This window comes from Hipposideros armiger, unplaced genomic scaffold, assembly GCF_001890085.2.
Source record: "Hipposideros armiger isolate ML-2016 unplaced genomic scaffold, ASM189008v1 scaffold_35, whole genome shotgun sequence".
Classification (NCBI taxonomy): domain Eukaryota; kingdom Metazoa; phylum Chordata; class Mammalia; order Chiroptera; family Hipposideridae; genus Hipposideros; species Hipposideros armiger.
Window position 1 is genome coordinate 5,132,781 of NW_017731385.1, and position 22,431 is coordinate 5,155,211.

General features: G+C 38.5%; 1 protein-coding gene across 1 annotated transcript in view; it reads left to right on the forward strand.

Annotated features, from left to right (window-relative positions):
• ASB7 (ankyrin repeat and SOCS box containing 7) overlaps positions 1–22,431 on the forward strand; it is a 42,384-nt gene that overhangs the window by 13,475 nt on the left and 6,478 nt on the right. Inside the window, exon 3 of the mRNA XM_019637834.1 lies at positions 13,645–14,250. Coding sequence (XP_019493379.1) covers positions 13,645–14,250 — 606 coding nt within the window. The remainder of the gene's footprint in view (positions 1–13,644; positions 14,251–22,431) is intronic.

A 22,431-nucleotide genomic window follows, 5' to 3' on the forward strand; every position in this document is an offset into this window, starting at 1 on the left:
TTCATATAGATAGTTAAATGAGATGGCCCATTGGTCCTTTATAAATCATTTATATATTCAGCAAATACTTACTGAGCACCTAATGTCTGCCAGACAAGGGAGTACTAGGAAGGCCCGTCCAGAAGCTTTGGAATAGTTCAAGCAAGAGGTGCTAGTGACTGTCGAGATAGCAGTGGATGTGTTGAGAACTGGTAAGATTCTGGATGTATTTTGAAAGTGGAGCTGACAGGACTTGCTGATAGAATGGGATTCAAGTGAAAGAAATCAAGAATAACTGAGGTTTGGGGCCTGAGGATCAGGAAGAAAAGATTTGCCATTTATTGAATGAGCAGAGGCACGTTCGCCAAATGCCATTTTAAAAAGCAGGACATAGATGTTTGATACAAACCACTCACCTGACAAGAAACTCTTTATCTGAAGTAGATTAAAGAATCAGACCTCACCACTGTTACATGTATACACCAGTGCAGTAAAACCACCCATGAATGATCACACAGAGCTGACAGAACTGTGACCATGCTGTGGTGGCAGTGATGTGACCACAGAAGGAGGCATGGTCGGACAGCAACTATGTGAAGCCCTACTTGCTGCCTCTTATGGGAGAAATCTAGTTTCATTGAGAAAAGGACCCAGTTCAGTTCTCTTTCTCATTGAATCTCACCCTGTGCTGTCTATAGCGCGTGGCTACTTAACATTTAAATTAAATGAAAACTTCAGTTGCCATCACACTAGCCGTGTTTCAAGTACTCAGTCGCCACGTGTGATGAGTAGCCCCCCCATATTAGACCTCAGATATAAAACCCTGGCCTATGTAGATAAATGACTTTTTGCTACTTTGCTTTTAAACATCCTGCTTCAAAATAATGACTACTTAGGGTTTTATAATGTCAAAAAACATTAGTGTTTCTAAATACCAGTGCGATGCATATAATTGTACCTCTGTTCAAGTCCTGGTTATCTTTCTGACCAGGTTAGTATGCTATGGGAGTTATGGGGAAGAATCTCTTATAAGAGGGGGTATTCTAAGAAACCCATTATTATTATTATCCTCATTTTCCTTTAGTATCTTTAGAAAGATACTAAAACCATATTGATATTTTAAGAAAGTAACCTTAATAAAAGACCCTGTCTTAGAGCCTTGATTTAGCTTCATATTCAGTATTTATGCAAACCCACTGGGAGGGCAGTCAACCGAAGCTCTAGAAATTAAGTCCGTAAAGCAAATTACCAGTGGAATCTGAGAAAAGGATTTCAGGGCTCCTCTTGATCCAGTAGGAAAAGCCTCTTGGTGGAACATGAAATAAGTGAGAGAGATGAGGGATTAATAAAAGAAATCCATAGCAGAGTGGTAAACTGTTTTCAACTTTTCAAAAATGAAAGGTTTGGGAAATGATAATCCCAGATGTGATGAAACAGGGACATTGATTATAGGAATTTTTTAAAGCACTGTGGAAAGCAGTTTAGCAGTATGTATTAGACCCTTAGAAATGGGAGATCTTTTGCCCAATAAATCTGCTTCTATTAATTTCTTCCAAGGAAGCAGCCTTGAGTACAGGAATGTTTTCTGTATGAAAATTTTACCTTTCGTTATATGTAATTTTAAAAATGGAGGCATTCTAAGTGCCCTAATATAGAGAAAAGTTTAAGTAATTAGACTATGATTGCAATTATGTATAATTTTTCTAAATGTGTAGAAGAAAAGGTGAAAGTCTTTCATCAATGTTGACAATAGTGATTAGGGAATGCTGTTTTTTACCTTGCCACTTTTCTAAACTTTCCGTTTTTCATGAATGAAAAAGTATTAAATCTGGGGGAAATCCTGTTTGGAAACATTATACCATCTGACTTCCCAGCTTCTTATTCTGTGGTGAATTATTAGCAGAGTTTTAGGTATTTGACTAGATTTTTTTTCCCCCCTCTATCATTGTTGCTTTTGTTTCCTATGTTAATATTTAATAGCACAATGGATAAGCGTGTTTTAGACCTTGAAACAGTTCCTGTGTAACTTAGCTAATTGCATTTGGTGCTTTCCAAAACTTTTTAAAAAGAATAATCACATGTGTAATGAAATACAGTACAGTTCGTAATACATGTATTTTACATGTAATACATGTATATATATATGTATACATATATATATAGCATATACTATATACTAGGTATAGTACATACATATACTAGGGTACAGTTCTTATAGTTTGTAAAATCTGACTTTCCTGCTTTTAGGATTTTGTAATGTCCAAAGTGTTTGAGCTTTAAACCCAATGGGAAGCACACGAGGTATGATCAAAACATATGGTGAATGTTTAAATTAAAAAAAAAAAAAGTATTACAGTAAAAGACACATTGCCATTAATCTCCCTTAAAATGCTCCCCCTCGCTTCAAACACACTTATCCCATCGTTCTTGCCACTTTCTGAAGCAGTTCTGGAAGCCCTCTTTCGTGAGTGTCTTTAGTTGCGCTGTCCTGGCTGCCTCAATGTCCTGAATCAATTCCAAACATTTACCTTTCATGGTCATTTTGACTTTGGGGAAGAGACAGAAGCCCCACGGTGCCAGATCTGGTGAATAAGGTGGATGAGGACACACCATAATGATTTTATTCGACAGAAATTTCCATACCAGAAGTGATGTGTGACACGGAGGTTTTCCATTGTGATCAAAACATACGGTGAATGCTGCTGCCGAGTGCCATCCAACGGAAAGGCAGGGATCTTCAATACGGGAAGTGGTGCGTCGAACCTTAGTAACAGTNCTTTCTCTTTGCACTCTTCATAAATAAGATTTCTTATTTCAAAACCCTTACAGAGAATTTGTTAGATAGAAATGTAAGCATCTAATTCGTGTGATCACATTTCTGCTACTGCGTTTTTGTTGCTGCTTCTGAAAATGCACTAAAGGTAAGTTTAGGACATTCGTGTAATTCCTAAAGAGGGGATATGATCAGAGGAATGACATGAGATGATTCAGAAATTAGCCAACTGAATGACTTTTTTAACATCCAGTAACGTGAGTATAAAGTGACTTGTTAATCTCAGAGTTATTTTAATATCTCAGATTGTTTAGGGAATTTTAGGTACAGAGACGTACTTAAAATAGCAGAAGTTGTTAGGAAATCCTAGATTTACTCGGCTTCCCGGGTCTTTCTGCCTTCCATAAAAAGAAATTAATGTCTTCCATGATTCTTCTAATTGTCAAGACATAGTTTAAGATACTTTGAGGGAGCTCTGAGGGTTCACATATTCTTGAGACCTGAAACCTGATACCAAAGGAGAGTGTATGCTATGTATGAAAGGGATTTAGAATGAGCATCTACCAATGGCTGTTCCACAGTGAATTATAGGGCAGCCTTGGTAAGTGTAGGTAGGGTCCACTTCATCTGAGTAAAAGCAAGGCCGAAGTCTATAAAGTTAAAGGCAATTTTCATTATTTAAGTATGTGAATCACCCAGAGTGATGCCTAATGATTAAGGCTTTTAGAAAATGCTATAATATTTGAAGTGTGTTGTGAAGTATGTGTTTTCTATTTAGTCCTCCGTTAAATATTTTTTCTGCTTTAGATTTCACCCTAGCATGTTTTCCTTTCTGCGAGGTATTATCACCTGAGATGATAAGGGAATGGGTCTATGGTGAGTCAAGCATATAAGGGAAAGAGAAGGCACTGCATCCCCCCAGCCAGTTCATTCTCATTGCTTAAATGGTATTTCATTGATCCTCTCAGCTTTTAAAGGTTTTTCTGAGATTAGGGAATCTATATAAATTGTCAGCATCTGTTTCTAATATTAGCATGATTAATAGTAGCTGGTCTAGGTTATGCCAAACATTTAAAATATTTAATTTGGATACTTATTTACCAACATGGCCAGTTAAGTGGTTTATATTTTTCAACCTGGTACTTAACTTTGTGTTAATTCTATTGCCAGTCACATNTTTTTTTTAATTTAAATATTCACCCTATTGTTTGATCACACTTCATATATTAGCACCTCTGTACAAATCCTGGTAATATTTTTGACCAGATTATTACATATATTCCAATCTTTATAGCAAACAGTAAAAAAAAAAAAAAATACAGGCATACCTCAACTTTATTGCACTTTGCTTTATTGCACTTCACAGATACTGTGTTTTTCTACAAATTGAAGGTTCATTACAACCCTGCATCGGGTACGTCTAACAGCATTTGTTCATTTGTGTCTCTGTCACATTTTGGTGATTTCCACACTAGTTCAAACTTTTCCATTATTATATCTGTTTCGGTGATCTATGATCAGCGATCTTTAATGTTGCTAGGGCAAGACCCTCCACCAGCAAAAAGATTACTATTCCCTGAAGGCTCAGATAATGGTGAGCATTTTTTAGCAATAAAAAATTTTTTCATTAAGATATGTACATTGTTTTTTAAAATATAATGCTACTGCACACTTAATAGACTTTAAGTGTATAGTCTAAGCATAACTGTTATATGCACTAGGAAACCAAAATATCTGTGTGACTCGCTTCATTGCGATATTTGCTTTTTTTGCAGTGGTCTGGAACCAAACCTGCAGTATCTCCGAGGTATGCCTATAATGCAAAGAAGTATAGCTAAGAAGTCAATAGAGAAATTAAAATGGGATGTTAAAAAATATCCTAATAGTACCAAAAAAAAAAAAAGTGAAGGGAAGAAGAGGAACAAATGGAAAGCAAATAATAAAATGGTAAATCTAAACTCAGCTATATCAGTAATTACATTAAACATTAATGGACTAAATACTCCAATTAAAAGCTAGGAATTGTCAGAGAGGATAAATAGGCAACATTCAATTATATGTTGTTATAAGAGATACACTTTAAATATTAAGATACAGATAGGTTGAAAGTGGATGAATGGATAAAGATATAAACCATGCTAATGGTAAGTTTGTGAAGGCTGGAGTGACTACATTAATATTATATATAATAGATTTCAAGACAGACTGTTACCAGAACTAAAGAAAGACATTTCACAATGAAAAATGGAGCAGTTTATTATGAAGAATAACAATCACAAAATGTGCACACACCGAGGAAGAGAGCTTCAAAATACATGAGGCAAAAAATTGGCAAAGGGAGAAATGGACAGTTTCATAATCATACTTGGAGAGTTTAACACCTCTCAGCAAAGGATAGAACAACTGGATAAAAGAAATCCATGACTAGACGAAATGCGAAAAACGTTATCAAACACGCTGACCTAATTGATATTTTTGAAAATGACACCAACACCTTCAGAATATATATTCTTTTCATGTGTGCATGATATGGACACCAGTGTGTGTGTGGGGAGTATGCTGGTAATAAAGTAAGTCTCAGTAAACTTACAAAGACTGAAATCATAAGATATTCTTGGACTGCAGTGCAATTTTATTAGAAATCAACAGCAATAAGATATCTAGGACAACCTCAGATATTTGGAAATTAAACTATTTTGAACTGAATGATAATGAAAATATATCAGAATTTGTGGGATGTACTAAAGCAATGCTGAGAGAAAAATTTATAGCTTTAAATGCTTATAGTAAAAAAGAACTATCTTCTTTTAACTTCAATTATTTAAGTTTTTACCTTAAGAAACTTGAAAAAGAAGAAATGGAACCCAAAGTGGCCGACTCCGTCTGCCCTCTCTGTACCCCACCTCCCATCTCTGGGGCACATTGCCATGCAGGCTGGCAGCCTCCTTGCTGCCAGCGAGGGCTGACCTGATTTTGGAACTCGGTGGAAATGCCCCATGGCTGGAACATTGTTGAAAATAACAGTGGTCTCAATCTAGGTGGCAAACAATCTGTAAGGGCCAACAACACAGCTGCCTGAGGCTGTGATACTGGTTGGGCAAGTAAGAAATCAACCTCACATTTAACAGGAGACCTGCTGAATGAGACAGCCATGTGGGCTTTGATAAGCTTTTCTGTATTCCTAGGGATCTGGAACTTTAAGAATGCTAAAGAAAGACCAGAGAGGACCCCAGTTATCTACTCATCCCTGGCTGAACATGAGGCTAGAAAATGCGAGCCGGGGCACACTTGTAAATTACCTCATTATTCAATGTGTGCCTCAAGATATAGACAGATCCCCTTGGCAAAGGGTGGAGGAAACCTTACTGGCTCAAGATGGTTAAGCATAACCTCTGACCAGTCACTGAGCAAACATAAGTTATTTTGGCCAAATATAAGTTATTCCTAGGAAGCCAAACTTTAATAATAATGATAATATAATAATTTAATAACAACAACAGGACAGAGACAAGTGACTGTATACTGAAGGGGAGACAGAGTATAAAGAATTAGCCTAGGCAGTTCACTAAAACAAACATTGGTAGCAATCCACCAGGAAGGGGTGAAGATCAGAATCTAGAGTTGCTATGATGTGGTCTAAAATTAGGACACATGCAAAGAAATGGGAACTTGTAACTCATGCACAGGAAATAAAACCAGCCAATAGAAGGTGTCTCTGAGGGAGCCGAGATGTTACATTTATTTAACAAAACTTAAGAGCAGCGATATAAATGTGCCCAAAATTTAAGGAAACCATGGTGAAAGAGAGAAAAAGATGATGGCAGCAACTCATCAAGTAGAGACTATCAATAAAGAGAATTTATGTATACATGTATGTATATATGTATATATGCAATTGTATGTATGTATGTATGTATGTATGTATATGTGTGTGTGTCTATGTATATCCCAAAATAGAAATTCTAGAGTTGAAAGGTACAATAACTAAAGTGAAGAATTCACTAGAGTTGCTAACAGCAGATTTGAGCTGGAAGAAGGAATCAGTGTCCTTGAAAATTAATCAATAGACATTATCCAGTTTGAGGGACCTATAGAAAAATGAATTTTCAAAAAAAGAACAGAGCCTCATAGACAAGTGAAACACTATCAAGCCTGTCAAAAAATCCATGAGGCATAACGGGAGTGCCAGAAAAGAAAGAGGGGAAAGAGGAAAAGAGGCAGACAAAAGCAACAATGGTCAGAAGCTTCCTGCATTTGCTGACAGTGATTACACATCTGAGAAGCTCAGCAAACTCCAAGTAGGATAAACTCATCTAAACACATAATAGTCAAACTGTGGAAAGCCAAAAGAAAGAGAAAATCTTGAAAGCATCTAGAGAAGTGAATCATTATGTACGAGGTTTCCTCAGTAGGATTAACAGCTGATTTCTCATTAAGAAGCAACAGTGGCCAGAGGGCAGTAGGATAACATATTCTAATTGCTGAAAGTAAACAATTGTCAACCAAGAATTTTATATCAGGTATAACTTTCCTTCAAAAACGATGACAAAATAAAGACATTCCCAGATAAGAGCATTTGTTGCTCTCAAACCTGCCTTACAATGAGCACTAAAAGAAGTCCTTCAGGCTTCAAGGAAAAGACTGCATGTAATTCAAATTCACACACAAAACTAAAGATGACTGGTAAAGGTAATTACGCAGGAACATAAAAAACAACAACTTTGTTTTCTATCATTGTGTAACAAGTTACACAAACATACGACTTGGTACAACACGTGTTGAGTACTTCACAGTTTTAAGGTGTTAGCCAGACTTCCCAGGCTTGACTGAAGGATGCTTCCAAGCTCACTCAGGTTGTTAGATTAATTTCCTTGCACTTGTAAGACAGAGGGTCTCGGCTTCTTGTTGGTTGGAGGCTGTTCCTAGAGGTAACAGTCGATTCTTGTCCCTTGGGCTTTCCTACCATGGCTGCTTGCCTCATCAAGGCAGCAAGGAGAGCTTCTACTGTGAGTTAGCGAACAAGATGGAACCTCATGTAGCACAACATAATCGCCGTAGTGACATTCCATCACCTTTGCCAGATTCTGTTGATCAGAAGGAAGTCACAGGTTCCACTTCCACTCAAGGGGACAGAATGACACAAAGGCATGAATATCAAGAGGTATGGATTCTGGGAGCGGCCTCTTTAGAATCATTCTGCCATAGACAGTATAAATATATTTTCCCTTTTCATCTCAAAAGACAATAATATAACAACAATTTTAAAATTGTTGGGCTTATAACATATAAATATGTGATATATGTGACAGTAATAGCACAAAAGAAAAGAGAAAAGGAGCTATATTGAAACGATTTCTGTATACTGCTAGAATTAAACCCATAGTAACAATAGAAATTAAATGAAATCCATGGAATTGAAAATGGGCAAATGATAAAGTTGATGAAGCCAAAAAACAAAAGCTGATTCTTTGAAAGATCAGTGAAATTGATAAATCTGTAGCTAGACTGATGGAGAAAACAAGAGAAACAACACATAACCAATTCCAAGTATGGAAAATATGTTTTCACAATAGATCCTACAGACATTAAAAAGATAATGAGTAAAATGCACACCTTTACGCATTTAGAAGAAATGGACAGATTCCTTGAAAAATGCAAATTGCCAAAACTTAAATAAAAAAAAAATAGAACAATTTAATAGCCCTATATCTAGCTCAGAAATTTAATTCATAATTAAAACTTTCTACCAGGAAAATTTTAGGTTCATCTGGCTTCTGTGTTGAATTATGTCAAATATTAAAGGAATAAACAAGAACAGCACTACCCAAATTCTTTAAGAAGGTAGAAGAGGAAACACTTCCAGACGTGTATGGGGCTTGTGGTGGGTGCCCTGATACAAAATCAAATAAAGACATTGCCACAAATGAAAACTAGAGATCAGGATCCTTCATAATAGATACAAAATTCCTTAATGAAAATCTAGCAAATCTAATCCATTAGTATATAAAAAAAAGAATAGTATATCACAACCAAGTAGTATTTATCCCAGCAATGCAAGGCTTGTGTAACATCTGAAAACCCATATGGTGAGTAATTTTCCGTTTTACTAGAACAAAGGTAAACATCAAATGATCATTTCAGTAGATGCAGAAAACGCATGTTACAAAATACCCATTCGTAATAAAGACTCTCAACAAACCAGAGTAGAAGATAACTTCCAAAACCTAAGGAATGTTACCTGTGAAAAACTACAGCTTATTATACATCACAGTAAGTGGTGAAGTCCCGAGAGCCTTCCCTCTAAGATCAGGAACAAGGCAAGAGTATATACTTTTACTACTTTTAGTCAACATTCTGTTGTAGGTTGTAGCTTTTGGAATAAGGGAAGAATAACAAGAGTCTGATGGATTGGAAGGGAAGGAGTAAAACTTTCTTTGCAAAGAACATAATTGTGCACATAGAAAACTGTAAGAAATCTACAAACATATTAGAACTAAAATGAATTTAGCTAGATTACAGAGTTACACCGATCAATATACAAAAATCAATTTTATTGCTCTATGCCAACAGTTAACATTGGGAAAGGGAAATGTAAAAACAATTCATTATGATAGCAACACAAAATATTTAGTAATCAATTTAATGAAAGATGTCTAAGACCTGTATATTGAAAACTATAAAATGTTTCTGAGGAAAATTAAAGAAGACCTAAATAAACAATCTCATGTTCATGGTTTGGAAGAATCAGTATTATTTAGATAATTTTGGGGAGCTTTCCAGTTTTAGAGACAGTGGCGTTACAGGCAGAATTCAAACAGGCTTGTTTGAAGAAATTGACAGGTTGAGTCTAAAACGTGTTGGCCAAAACAGTTATTTTTTAGCTCAGCGGCAGCTCAGCTTGGGCAGGGAATCGAACCAGCAACCCTGTTGCTCAGAGATCGCACTCTTGAGCAAGCTCTTAACCAACTGAGCCACTCAGCCAGCCCCCAAAACAGTTTTAAAGAACTGTTTTTGAGGACATATATTCTACCTGCCATCAAAACTTACTATAAAGCTACAGTAATCATGATAGTCTGCTCTTGGCATATGGATAGACTTTTAGATCAGTGGAACAGAATAGAGATTAGAAACAGACCCACACTTTTCTGATAAATTGGTTTTTGACAAAGACACCAAGATCAATCATTGGGGAAAAGCTAGTCTTCAATAAATTGTGCTGGAACAACTAGATATATGGGAAATAATAAACCTTGACCTGATCTCACACTGTACACAAAAAAATCAACTAACAATGAATCATTGCCCTAAACATAAGACTTAAAAGTATAAAACTTCTAGAAGAAAACATAGAAATCCTATATGATAATGTGTTGGGCAGAGTTCTTAAACAGGACACAAAAAGCACAAACCATAATAGAAAAGATGACAGTTGACTTCATCAAAATTAAAAACTTTGGTTCTTTAAAAGACGCAGAATAGGAAATGAAAAAGGCACGACAGACTAGGAGAAAATATTTACAAGACATGCGACAAAGGACTTGTGTCCAGAATGTATACACAACAGTTATTAACTCAATAATGAGAAAAACAACCAATGGGTAATGGGTAAATGCTCTCAACAGACACTTCACGAAAGAAAGTACACAAATTAGCTCAGTGTTACTAATCATCAAGGAAATGTACATTAAAATCCCACTAAGTTGCTACTTTATATTCTCTAGAATGGATAAAATTAAAATTAATGATGCCAAGTATTAGTGAAGATATATAACAACTGAAACTCATATGTTGCTGCTGGAAATGCAGTATTGTATCGCCACTAGATAAACAGTGTGGCAATTTCTTAAGTTAAATGCTCATTTAACATGGGACTGAGCAGTTCTTTCCTAGGTATCTAACCAAGTGAGGTGGAAACATATAACTACATACAGACTTGTATAGGAATGTTCACAGTAGCCTTTTTCATAATAACCTTAAGCCGGAAATTACCCATTGTATGTCTGCTGGTGAACAGACAAATAATTTTATATCCCTATTATGGAATACTATTCAGCAAATACAGAGGAATGAACTTTTGATAGCAACAGCAATGAAATTCATAACATCATGCCAAATGAAATAAGTCAAACACAGAAGTCTACATACTATATGATTCTGCTTATATGAAATTCTAGAAAGGCAGAATTTCAGTGGTTATCTGGTTCCCAGAGTCTGTGCAGGGAACTGACCGTGAAGAGGCAGGAAAGAACTTTTCGAGATGATGGAAATATTTTGATTGTGGTGGTGGTTACGTGACTGTATACAGTTTATCAAAGTTCATCAACCTGCACACTTAAAGTGTTGGAGGAAATATTATAGAAACCATATTGATAGGGAGTATTTATTTGCTTTATTTAATATATACTTTAAAGTTTTCAGCAGATGTAAATGGGTTTCGTGAGACTTTGCTACATCTTGTTTAAAATAGTTTGCACCTGGAAAAAAAATATTGCCAAGGGGACAAAGTGATAAGGTTGATGCGACTGCCATCTTAGTGTTCAGGGAAAGCTTTTGTGATGCAGGGACATTTGAGCAGACACTTGCTGATGAAGACAATTCAGGTCAAAGTTTCCTTCGTATGTGCCTTGCACATTTCTTACTGAATTCATATCTGTGATGAATCTACGTGTTTTGTGGTTTCTTTTGCTATTACAAATGAGATCCTTTTCTTATCTTTCTGCACTGGCTAATAATAACCCTTCAATTAATTTTTGTTTGCATCTTCATTTGTCTTAGCTCTCCCATTTGTTAATTCCTCAAGACAGTCACTGTACAGATTTTATTATGCATTGTTACCTAAAGTTCTGTATTCTATGCCGGGTTTCCAGCGTGTGCTCAGCTAATGCATTTGAATGGTTCTTACTGAGACTAAGCAAACCATTACTATTGTGTTAATCATCGTTTTTCCTAGCTCAATATGGCACCAAAATGTAAGTAAAACCTAAAAAGACCTAACGTAGAAAATCAAAAATGCAAGTACAATTGAATGTAACACGATTTTAATTTTGCTGTCAAATAAAGCGAGTATAGGATGCACGTAAGAGTGTTGGCTGGCACATGTAAAGGCACCCCAGATGGACAAAAGGTGGGAGAAGTGAAAGAAGGTATTACATTTCACCAACAGATGAAGAGAGAATGTCTGAAAGGAGTTGATTAGTCAGGTATAGATTAGAAACAGATGTCTTGGCAAGACGTTTCATTTAAATACAGGGTTTTGTGTTTTTTGTTTTTTTTTTCTTTTTTTCTTTTTGTTTTTAATTTCATGCCTGCCTTCACTTAGTCTTCTAGGTAAGTGAGGTGTCAGAAACAGGATTGAAGGTTGTCATCTGTCAAAATGGAAACATTAGGAGCGCATGTTCATGCCTTACCAGTAGATGGCAGCAAAGTGCTGTGTTAAAATAGTCTTCCTTCATTGTTTTAAGTCACATCGTAAAAAGGTACTGCATATTTTTCTTGTAGTGAAGACCAAGACAGACATGATACCTTTATTTTCTTTCATTGGATAAAAGTAATATTACTGTGGTGTACTGTTAGTTTATATTTAATGATTGTAGAAATTCAACTGTAGAAATACAGCTTATCTAAAAAAATGTTCACATTTTACAGATTTTGTTAGCAACTACTTCACTGAAATTTGTATTCTCCAAAATGTTATTATTTTACCTATAGTTTTCTGTCTCATAGATTTTTCTAAGAGACCCAGCGGCGATACGTTTTAGCACTAAATAATATTTTACTAAGCAATATACAAATGTTTAATCACCCAACTTTGGAGGCTGTTTGAAAAACACTTGTGAATTTTTCTCTTTCGTGAACAAACCAGAAATTAAGGATGACTTTTATAAGAAGAACGCATTTTAATCCTAGGTAGTTAGGTCTGACCCACATGGAATTCCTGGTCTCCAGGAAGTGACTTACATCATGGGGGCTATTATTGCTCCATCCTGTAACTCCCCAGAAGGCCAGTGGGATGAGAGCTACACAGAACTGACCCTAGGCTTCAGGAAATAGCTCGGACAGGTGACAAAAGTTTCTACTTGAGGAGTCACATAGAAGATAAATCGCTGTAGCTTCTTTTTCTCCCTTCCTTCCTTTCTCTCTCTCTCTCTCTCTGTCTCCCTGCCTCCCTCCCTCTCTCTCCTCCTTGAAATCATTTTAGGAGAGGATTTTGAAACTGTTTTATAAAATATTTGTCCAGTGATGTTTCTTCTAGCTCTTCACACAATGCACTGTTTAATTCTTACAGACTCCAAAGTGCTTCTCAAAACTAAGCATTCGGAATAGACTTTTATCTTATGAAAACATGATTTATCCAGATACTTAACATATATCTTATATGCCTTGGAAGGTTTACAGACCACAGAAGAACGTTTTTATTTTTTACCTAGTACACCCTAAAACAACATAGTCTGCCAGACCACAGTACATCCGTAATTTAGGGCAGCAAAGGTTGCTACACATGCTTCTCTTTAAGACCAAGGAGAAGCACAAAATAAAATAAAATGTTAGAACAGAAGAGAAACATGAAACAATACAGAGCTGGGGGGATTTCTTTAGATTAGCAAAGATGGGATGTGGGGGGTGTGAACTCAGTGATTTTTTAAATATATCTTTTAAACACGTAAGTCAACCTCCTTCTGTTAACCAGGTTTGATAGCTTTCCACCACACTTTTATTTGCCATTAAAATTTAACTTCAATTAAACTGAGGAAAGAAGCACTTGGTGTTCATTGTAACGTTGAAACGTCTCACTTTGTTTGAGAGTTGGCTGGCCGGTGCTCGCCCTGGTAAGAGTCGGTTGTTGTGTCCTGGTGTCTGCTGCTAAACGTTTTCATTTTGGGTTTTCACTCTAGCGGATCCCACGGTGAAGGACTTAATCGGAGGCTTCACTGCCCTTCACTATGCAGCCATGCACGGCCGAGCCCGGATTGCACGCTTGATGTTAGAGTCTGAATACAGGAGCGACATCATTAATGCAAAAAGCAACGACGGCTGGACACCCCTCCATGTGGCTGCTCACTACGGGAGGGACTCGTTTGTCCGACTCCTCCTGGAGTTCAAGGCCGAGGTCGACCCGCTCAGCGACAAAGGTACCACGCCGCTTCAGCTCGCCATCATCCGGGAGAGGTCAAGTTGCGTGAAAATCCTCCTGGATCATAATGCCAACATCGACATCCAGAACGGCTTCCTGTTACGATACGCCGTGATCAAAAGCAATCACTCTTACTGCCGCATGTTCCTTCAGAGGGGAGCAGACACAAACTTGGGGCGCCTAGAAGACGGACAGACTCCCTTACATTTGTCTGCCCTTAGGGATGATGTGCTGTGTGCACGGATGTTATATAATTACGGAGCAGACACGAACACACGGAACTATGAGGGACAGACCCCATTGGCTGTTTCACTAAGTATTTCCGGAAGTAGTCGACCGTGTTTGGATTTCTTACAAGAAGTCACAAGTATGTAATAACAGTTATTACTATGATTGCATTGCTTTTTTAATTTGCATCTTCTGAGGAGGTTAAGGTGTGTTTACAGCTAAAAAATGACCAAACATTGATTCCTATTAGTCCTGCTTGGTAAGTAATACCCGTTTCATCCGAAATAAAAAAGAAAGCTGTGTCTCACAAGATTTCATAAAAATTCAGTTGCGTTACTAAAAGTATTAATAATAGGGGTTGACAGTCAGGAAGGGAGAAGACCTGGAGAACAGGGCAGAGAGAGGAGAGTGTTTTAAATGAACAAAGAGATCTGTGTTAGAACAAGGTGGTTCCTACTGGTTGTAAACATAGTTTTCCTGGCTTCAGATTGAGGAATCAGAAGTTTGGGTTTTAGATTCCATAGAATTCCATCTGTGGGAGCGTCCTAGTGTGCATAGTGCTTTATTGCGAAGCTTTCGTTCACATTTGATTGTGGTTATTCTGCACCATTCCGACGTGAGCCCACGTGACAGCCGAAAACAGTGTCACTTATTTAGGTATCCTAGTAAAGTGGGGTAAGGATGCGAGAAATTGTTGTAAGAAGAGATTTGCTGTCAGTGGAAAATTTGGTGCCACTGTCCCAGTCCTATGGGTTCCATTTGTACCTGACCAGTTTTTGTGTAGGTGCCTTTTTTTTTTTCTTTTTTTAAACCTGGAAGTATCTGACCCACCTTGAGAGCGGCGCATGTGTTTTCATTGTGTTTCTGATAGGATTGTTAGTTTGTGTGGACATAGCCACCCTACCAGTGGAATGCATGTGTCAAAACGTACGTCCAACATAAAGTGAAAAGCCTGTGAACAGAATGTTTGATTTTGTTGTCTGCTGCACTTCTGAATGAATTCGCTTTTCCTCACCTGATTTTTAACATTAAGGAAGAAGAAATGCATTCTGGATACCACATGCTGTGGGTGGGGTTAGGAGTTGATTTGAATTGCTTATGAATCATCTACTTTCCCCCTTGGAACTAAACTTGGGAGCCAACATTTTATGAAGAAATGAAATGTAATTTGGATTTTGTGTGTTCATAAGGAAGAAAAGATGAAATTATTACTGCTAGGTGTATTCAGACTAAAGCCTAAAAAGAAATCACACTCAAGACCTAACTCGCGCTGGCCGATAGAATTTTCTGGGGTGATGGAAATGGTTCTTCTCGGGACCATCCAGCATGGTAGCCACTAGCCCCACGTGGCTGTTGAGCACTTGTTACGTGGCTAATGCCATTGGGGACTGAATTTTTAACTTTATTTCGTTGTATTAATTTAAATTTAAATAGCCCCAAGTGCCTACCAGCTCCCGTGTTGGACAGCACAGAACTTCCTGCCTTGGGAGAGGTATTTTGGGCTGTCTGGTAGGTGGTCCCTTGCAGAAAGCTTTTGAAGCACACAGAGGGACCCAAAGATGGGGGATGCTGTGTGTGTGCTAGTTGCTCACCAGCTTACCCTGAGTTTTCATTTCCAGGCTGCATTTTAGGAAAAGATGACAGTAACATTTCAAATGCTGATTCGGTATATTTTCTAGCAGCCGTCAGTTATAGCCTGGTAGGGGTGTTGGTGTTGTGCAAGATAAGGTTACTCTTGATCTTGAGGTTAGGATTCTGTCATGGAATACAACCTACAAAGTCTATCTTTTTCATTATAAGTTCTGGATATCTTTTCGTTGTTGTTTTAACTTCGACACTCGACACTGTTGGTTAAATTACTGTGGCTTGCCTTCGGGAAGGCATGCTACATGCATAAATGCCTCGGCCCCGTTTGTTAAATATTTTGCTCCATAATTAACAGCATAGACGAGCTGGACCACCCGAGTTCAAGCCCTAACGTGACCACAGATTAGCTGTGACCTTGGGCAGGTTACCTAACAGCTTGTGCCTCAGTTCCTCATCTTAAAATTAGGATAATTACATCTATCATATAGGCTTGTTGTGAGGATGAAGTGGCTTAATATTTATAATGCACTTAAAACAGTGCCTGGTACATTTGAAGTGCAATAAGCATTTTTTAAAGTAAAATATTTAATTAAATCAGGGTGGATGGACAGAAAGAGCTGACTTGCTACCATCAGAGTGAATCCTTTAGATCAGCGGTTCTCAACCTTTCACAGGGGTCGCCTAAGACCATCGGAAAACACATATTTTCGATGGTCTTAGGAACCGAGACACCGCTCCTCTATCCGTCTCCAGGCCCACATGCAGATATGCCCACATACGAGTACCCAGTGACCCCTGTGAAAGGGTCGTTCGACCCCCAAAGGGGTTGCGGCCCACAGGTTGAGAACCGCTGCTTTAGAGCCTTATTCTATACCCAGGCATCCAATTTTCAGCTATGTAGACTGTTGTGTGGTCTGCACATGGAGACCCAGCTAGCAGGGTGCTAGGAGCGGCCCCTTTATTCCCAGCCCTCAGAGTGCTGCTGGAGAGCAAAAACGCAGAGTTAAAAAAAGAGTCCCATGTACCTTTAACATTAAGGGCAGATAGAAAAAATCACCAGGGACTGTCTCTTTGTGTTTCAGTTCTCCACTGCACGAGAGCAGAGCGTGCACCTAGTAGGTCCTCAGAAAGTGGGGGTTGGCTGATTGACTGGGTCTGTAAAGGATGGTCTGCTTTGCAGAAGTAGGGACCGTCTGCCTTTTGAAGGTGCCTCAACATAACTCGTTACTTCTTGACTCTCTAGGGGTGTCTCCTGCCAAAAGCCAGTTAAGTCTCTCTGCTTCACCCGTGCAGTATTTACTAAGATTTTCTTTTCCTTGTGAATAATTATGTACTAGAAGAACCAACTGTAGCTGGCTCTCTTTGGAGAGCTCTACTGAAAGCCGGAGTGGGAAAAGATTGGGTCATCGGGGAGCATTAAGTCAAATCCATGAGCTCCTCGAGCCTGTGACAGCACAGAGCTCCAGGCCTTGCCAACACCAGGCAGATAGATGAACCTTGTGACAGCAGCAAGATGTTGGAATTATCAGACAGCAAATGTACAAATAACGATAATCACTATGTTTAAAACTAAGGAAAAGAGTAGATGGGAAGAGCAATACCTTGCCTACCTGATGCGCTAATAAAATAGCAGCTTCCCACAGAGGCAGTTTCCACACCCTGGCAAAGGGAGGCATGGTGACAAGCTGCCCCCTCCAGCAGCCCTTGCTGTTCGTACAAGCCTTTGAGTCCACTTTGCCCTTTGAACATTTCCCCTCCTACATGAAGGTAAAGCCTTACAATGAAAGGATTCCAGGGCAGGCGGCGCAACATGGCACCTTTTCTGCAAATAACGTGATTGGTTAATCGAGTGTGGATGCTGCCCCCTTTCCAAGCAGCACTCCCAGTGGGAGCCGTCAGTTACTGCCACCTCCACTCCGACCTGACTCTGTGCTTGAAACCCATCCTCCAGCTCCCAAAGCATTTGCACAGGACCTGTGGGTACCCGCCCCCTCCGCCTCTCCCCTTCCCCTGTGGCGGCCCTTACCTGCTGTGCCCATACTTGGTGTGTGAGCGTTCCACAGTGGGCTCCTTCCCAAACTGTTAAGTTCTTCACTATGTTTTGAACAAAATTCCAGACGTGCAAGGGATTAAAAAAGCCCCCCCTTCCCCCACCCCCCATAAGAGTTCTTGCCTGAGGTTCAGCTTTCTCTGGAATTTCTTTCTTTCTGAAAAGATTTTAAATTCCGAATAACTCCATCCACAGTTGACCAGGAGAGTTTACACTGTGGAGCAGGGAGATGAGGGGGAAAGCCCTAAATTACAATGGGAGCTTTAATGATGAGTTCTGTTACTATTTAACCACATCCTCAAGGCATCTTTACTCATGAAATAGTCTTCCAGGCACTCTCAACAGTGTTTTTCTGTGTGTGCCCTTTTCTTGTGCATAAATGGTAGCTTCCTCTTTTGAATTGGGCAAACATTCCTACAATCGTCTGCTGTATTCTTGGCCCAACAGTGTGCACCCAGTCCCACATGCCATGATCCTCTTAGCTCCGTAATGGGGCTCCCGGATATCATCCCGAAGATCTCTGCCTGTGTTGGAGGTGCTGTTAAACCACCCAAGTCTGGTGGAGGAGAGAGCACCTCCACCCAGCGTCTGGCTTGCCTGCTAAACCTGGGCAATCTGCTTTCTCTCCCCCTGCCCGCCCCGTGGATCTGTTTCTTCCTCTGAAAAATGGGGTGATTAGACCATAGTCCTTGGGCTCCCTCGATTTTTAAAATTCTTACCAGTAACTACTCTTAAAGGGGATGATTTCCTGCTGCTTGTGATTTGATTTGATTTGATTTATTTTAGTGGATTCGTATAGAACAGTCGTTTTCTCAGCGTGGACCCTTGGGGGTCCTCGAGACCATTTTAGGTGCCCATGAGGTCAAAACCAATATCATAACAATACTAAGATGTCATTTGCCTCGATAATGTGAGCGCAGTGCTGGGTGAAACTTCTGGCACCGCAGCATTAATCAGGGCAGTAGCTCCAGAGGGCAAACCGCCTTGTCCTGCACCACTGGGCAATCTCGGTAAAGAGTATTCCATCTCTATTTAGGAACGTCTTTGGAGAAGCAGTAAAACTAATCTTATTGAACCTTATTCCTTTGAGTGTGTACATTTGTTAATATTCTGTGGGATGGAAGCTGCGAGTATTCTTACTGCATACTGAAGTGATTGAATTGAGGAAAAGTACTTATGTGGTTTGTTTGAGCTGAACCAGCAGCTTCTTTCGTGAAATACCGTTTTCATCTGAGAGATTAACAGCAAAACTATGGCTATTTAGTCTTGGATATTTGACATATATTTTCCTGAAAATGAATAAAGTTCACTTGTCACCTTGAGGAAAACAGCTGGCAGTATGTATGGCGAGTCATAAAATTTGAGCTTTCAAGTGGAGATTAGAATTTTGAAAATCATGTATTTTCCACTGTGACACTGACAGTTTCCCAATACTTAAAGACTCTTTTTGAGATCAGTAGTGATCTTTTTATATATCATATAAAGAAATGGCTTAGCATTTAGAAATTCTGCATATCCCAGCGAACCAGTGTTTTCTGGTGCATATTGTTACAACATTATGCATGGGTGAGAGATCATTCAAAGGGCAAAATAGTCTGATGCATTTTAATGTGGAAGAGTACAGAAAGTTCACCGACTTGATTTCAGATCCCATATTGCAACTAACCCTTAAACACCACTTGATGACTTTTGGTGGAGTACCAAAAAAGATCCACGATTGTCTAAAAAGGCTATTAAAATGTTCCTTCCGTTTCCAACTGCATATGTGACTGAGGCTGTATTTTCTTCACCTGCTTCGATCAAGAGAGCAGTAACAGATGGAATGCAGAAGCAGATCTGTGAAGCCAGACCTCACAAGATATTTGCAGAATTGTCTAACAGCGCCACTCTTCTCACGAAATCTTTTTGTTTTGAAAAGCAGCTTTCTTATTTTCATAAAAATGTATTTCAAACATTAATGAATTTATTACTGTTATTTTTCAGTGAGTCAATAAGTATTTTTTTAATTTTTAAATATGGTAACTATAGCTATACCCCACATGAACAAAAAATCTTTGAGGTCCTCCAATTTTAATAGCGCAAAGAGGTCCTAAATCTAAAAAATTGAGATCTAGTGTGATGTACAATCTACATTCAAATTGTATTTATTATTCATTTATTTATTTACTTACTTTTAATTTTATTGGGGAACAGCCAGGGTCATTGGTTACACACTGCTTTCATGCTACAATGGCACAGTTGACTCTTTTAAGGAGGGTGCACCTCACAGTGGCCCATGCAGGGATCGAACCGGCAACCTTGGTGTGATCAGCACCACGCTGTAATCAACTGAGCTAACCAGTCACCCCTCTACATTCAAATTTTTAAGGACACCCAGTTAGCCTAGTGGTCTCAAATTTGATCAATCTCTAACATATTTCTGTTTGCACTTATAATCTGTGGATAAGATGAAATGTTTTAAATTACTGCTCGCATTATGCCAGCATAGTTCCTACTTGAGATCTAAAGAGACCAGTGATTCCCGAAGTGTGTCTATAAAATTGTGCTTTTATCAGATGGGGGTAAAAGACTTATTATTCAAATTGGTTTAAAAGACTAGTGCCCTGGCGTCCCAATCACCACGCACAGGAGCATATCAGAGATACCCAGCGGTCCTTGAGTAAATTAACCCTTTAACTTTGCTCTCTAGTCAAACAGCTTACTTTTATGCCACATCTTTTATTCCTGTGCCAAGCTCTGTCTGGTACAGATTATTCTTAAGGCAGAGAATATACTAGTTGGGTTTGCATTTAATATTCAGAGGAGTTGATGCCGAGATCTGTTTCTAGTAGGTGCTGTTCAAAGACTTGAAGCAACCACTGGGATGCTTCAGTTGTGTGTTAAAGGTAGGACTGGGTTGCATTTTGGCTTGTATGTTTTAAGGAGTTAAATGGCTAGTATTTCAAAGAGAAAAAGATTAGCTAGCTGGGAAGGGAGTTGGGTAAGCAGTTTTGTGGGAGACTTAAATCTTTCAAGTACTAAAGCTTGTTGCTTTCTGGAATATCAATTACAGGTATTTAAAAATACTACTGGGGGTGCCAAAAAAATGTATACAAGTGGACACTTTGGTCAGCGTTGCTCAAGCAGTGATTCGCCGTAATCAGAAGTGTCTAGACGCTGATGGGAACCACTTTGAGCACCTCTTGTAATTGCAGAAGTCAGACGTGACTTATATTCATCTTTTGTTATCGGTGTATATTGAGTGTTACAATTTTAATACAGTTTTTTTCCTTTCTTAAAATGTGTATACATTTTTTGGCATCCTCTGTATTTTATAGACACTGCAGTAACCTGAAATATGTTTCTATTTAAATTTCAGTAATAGTCAAGTACGGTGTTTTAGCTGCAGAAGTTAATCGTTAAAACAAAATTTTAAACTTTAAAAAAGTAAGAATACAAATCATGACTCCTTTTTTAAACAAATTTAGTAAAAAGAAATGAAGACTGTGGCTTTCTCAGCTGAATCCACTGCAGCTAAAGGGATGAAGGAGAGGAGCACATCAACGTCACTTTGATGATGTTTTTAGGGAGGGCTTACATCCAGGGCCCTCCCTCTTGCGTTCCTTTCAAACCTTTCAAATGATTTTTTTTTATTTTATTGGAGAACAGCGTGTTTTTCCAGGACCCATCAGCTCCAAGTCAAGTAGTCGTTTCAATCTAGTTGTGGAGGGCGCAGCGCAGCTCAGTGGCCCATGTGGGATCGAACTGGCAACCTTGGTGTTATAAGCCTGAGCTCTAACCCACTGAGCTAACTGGCCTCCCTCAAATGATTCTTTAATGAATGTCTTTGAATTTTTATTTATTTATTTATTTATTTATTTTGTAGGATGACTTATCAAAACAGTTTTACCTAGTGTAACTCTTTGGAGAAATAATTTAACACATTTTAACTAAGGTTGTTTTCTATTATTGGATTGTTTTCTAATTTCCGGTCTACTTTGTAGTGTTACTAGTTTTTCAGTCTCAATGATTAAAATCACTTCCAAAAATAAATAAATAAACAAATGGTATACAGTTTTAAGTCAAATCACATCACATTTTAAAGTTCTTTGATATAGAAAGTGTTACCTTCTGTACTTTTTTCGTCATATTTACATTACTTTTTTATTTTTAATGTAAGCTTCTAGAGATTTGTCATTTGTTAGGAAGCAATATATGGTTTTGTTTGGCTTAGTGCAAATGGAAGATATGGGTCAAAGTTCACTTGCCGGTGGCAAGGGGCGGGGAAATGTAACCAATGGACAAATGTCATCAAGGCTGAAATTGTACCTTTGGAGTCTATTTAAGGGTTAAGTAAAAGTAGCCTTTTATTTTACAATACTGTGATTTTTATTTTAAGGCAAGCTAAAAACTGCCTTTGTCCCATACAGTAAGACTGGTTTCACAAATTTCATACTAAGCCCCTTTGAAGGGGACAGAAGCAAAGGGATAAAATGTGTTTACCCGTATGGCGGGGTTTTAAAATGGGACTCTGAGACAAAACCAAGAGTTATTATTAGGAGCCTGTTCCAGACGTGGACCTAAGGTGGAAAGGTGCTTGAAGGAACAGTCAGATTGTATAAAGCCATCACTACATCTTTCTTTTTGTTTCTTTGCACCCTCCCCTCCACCTCTGGTCCCTACCTCTACGTGCCCCCACCCCCT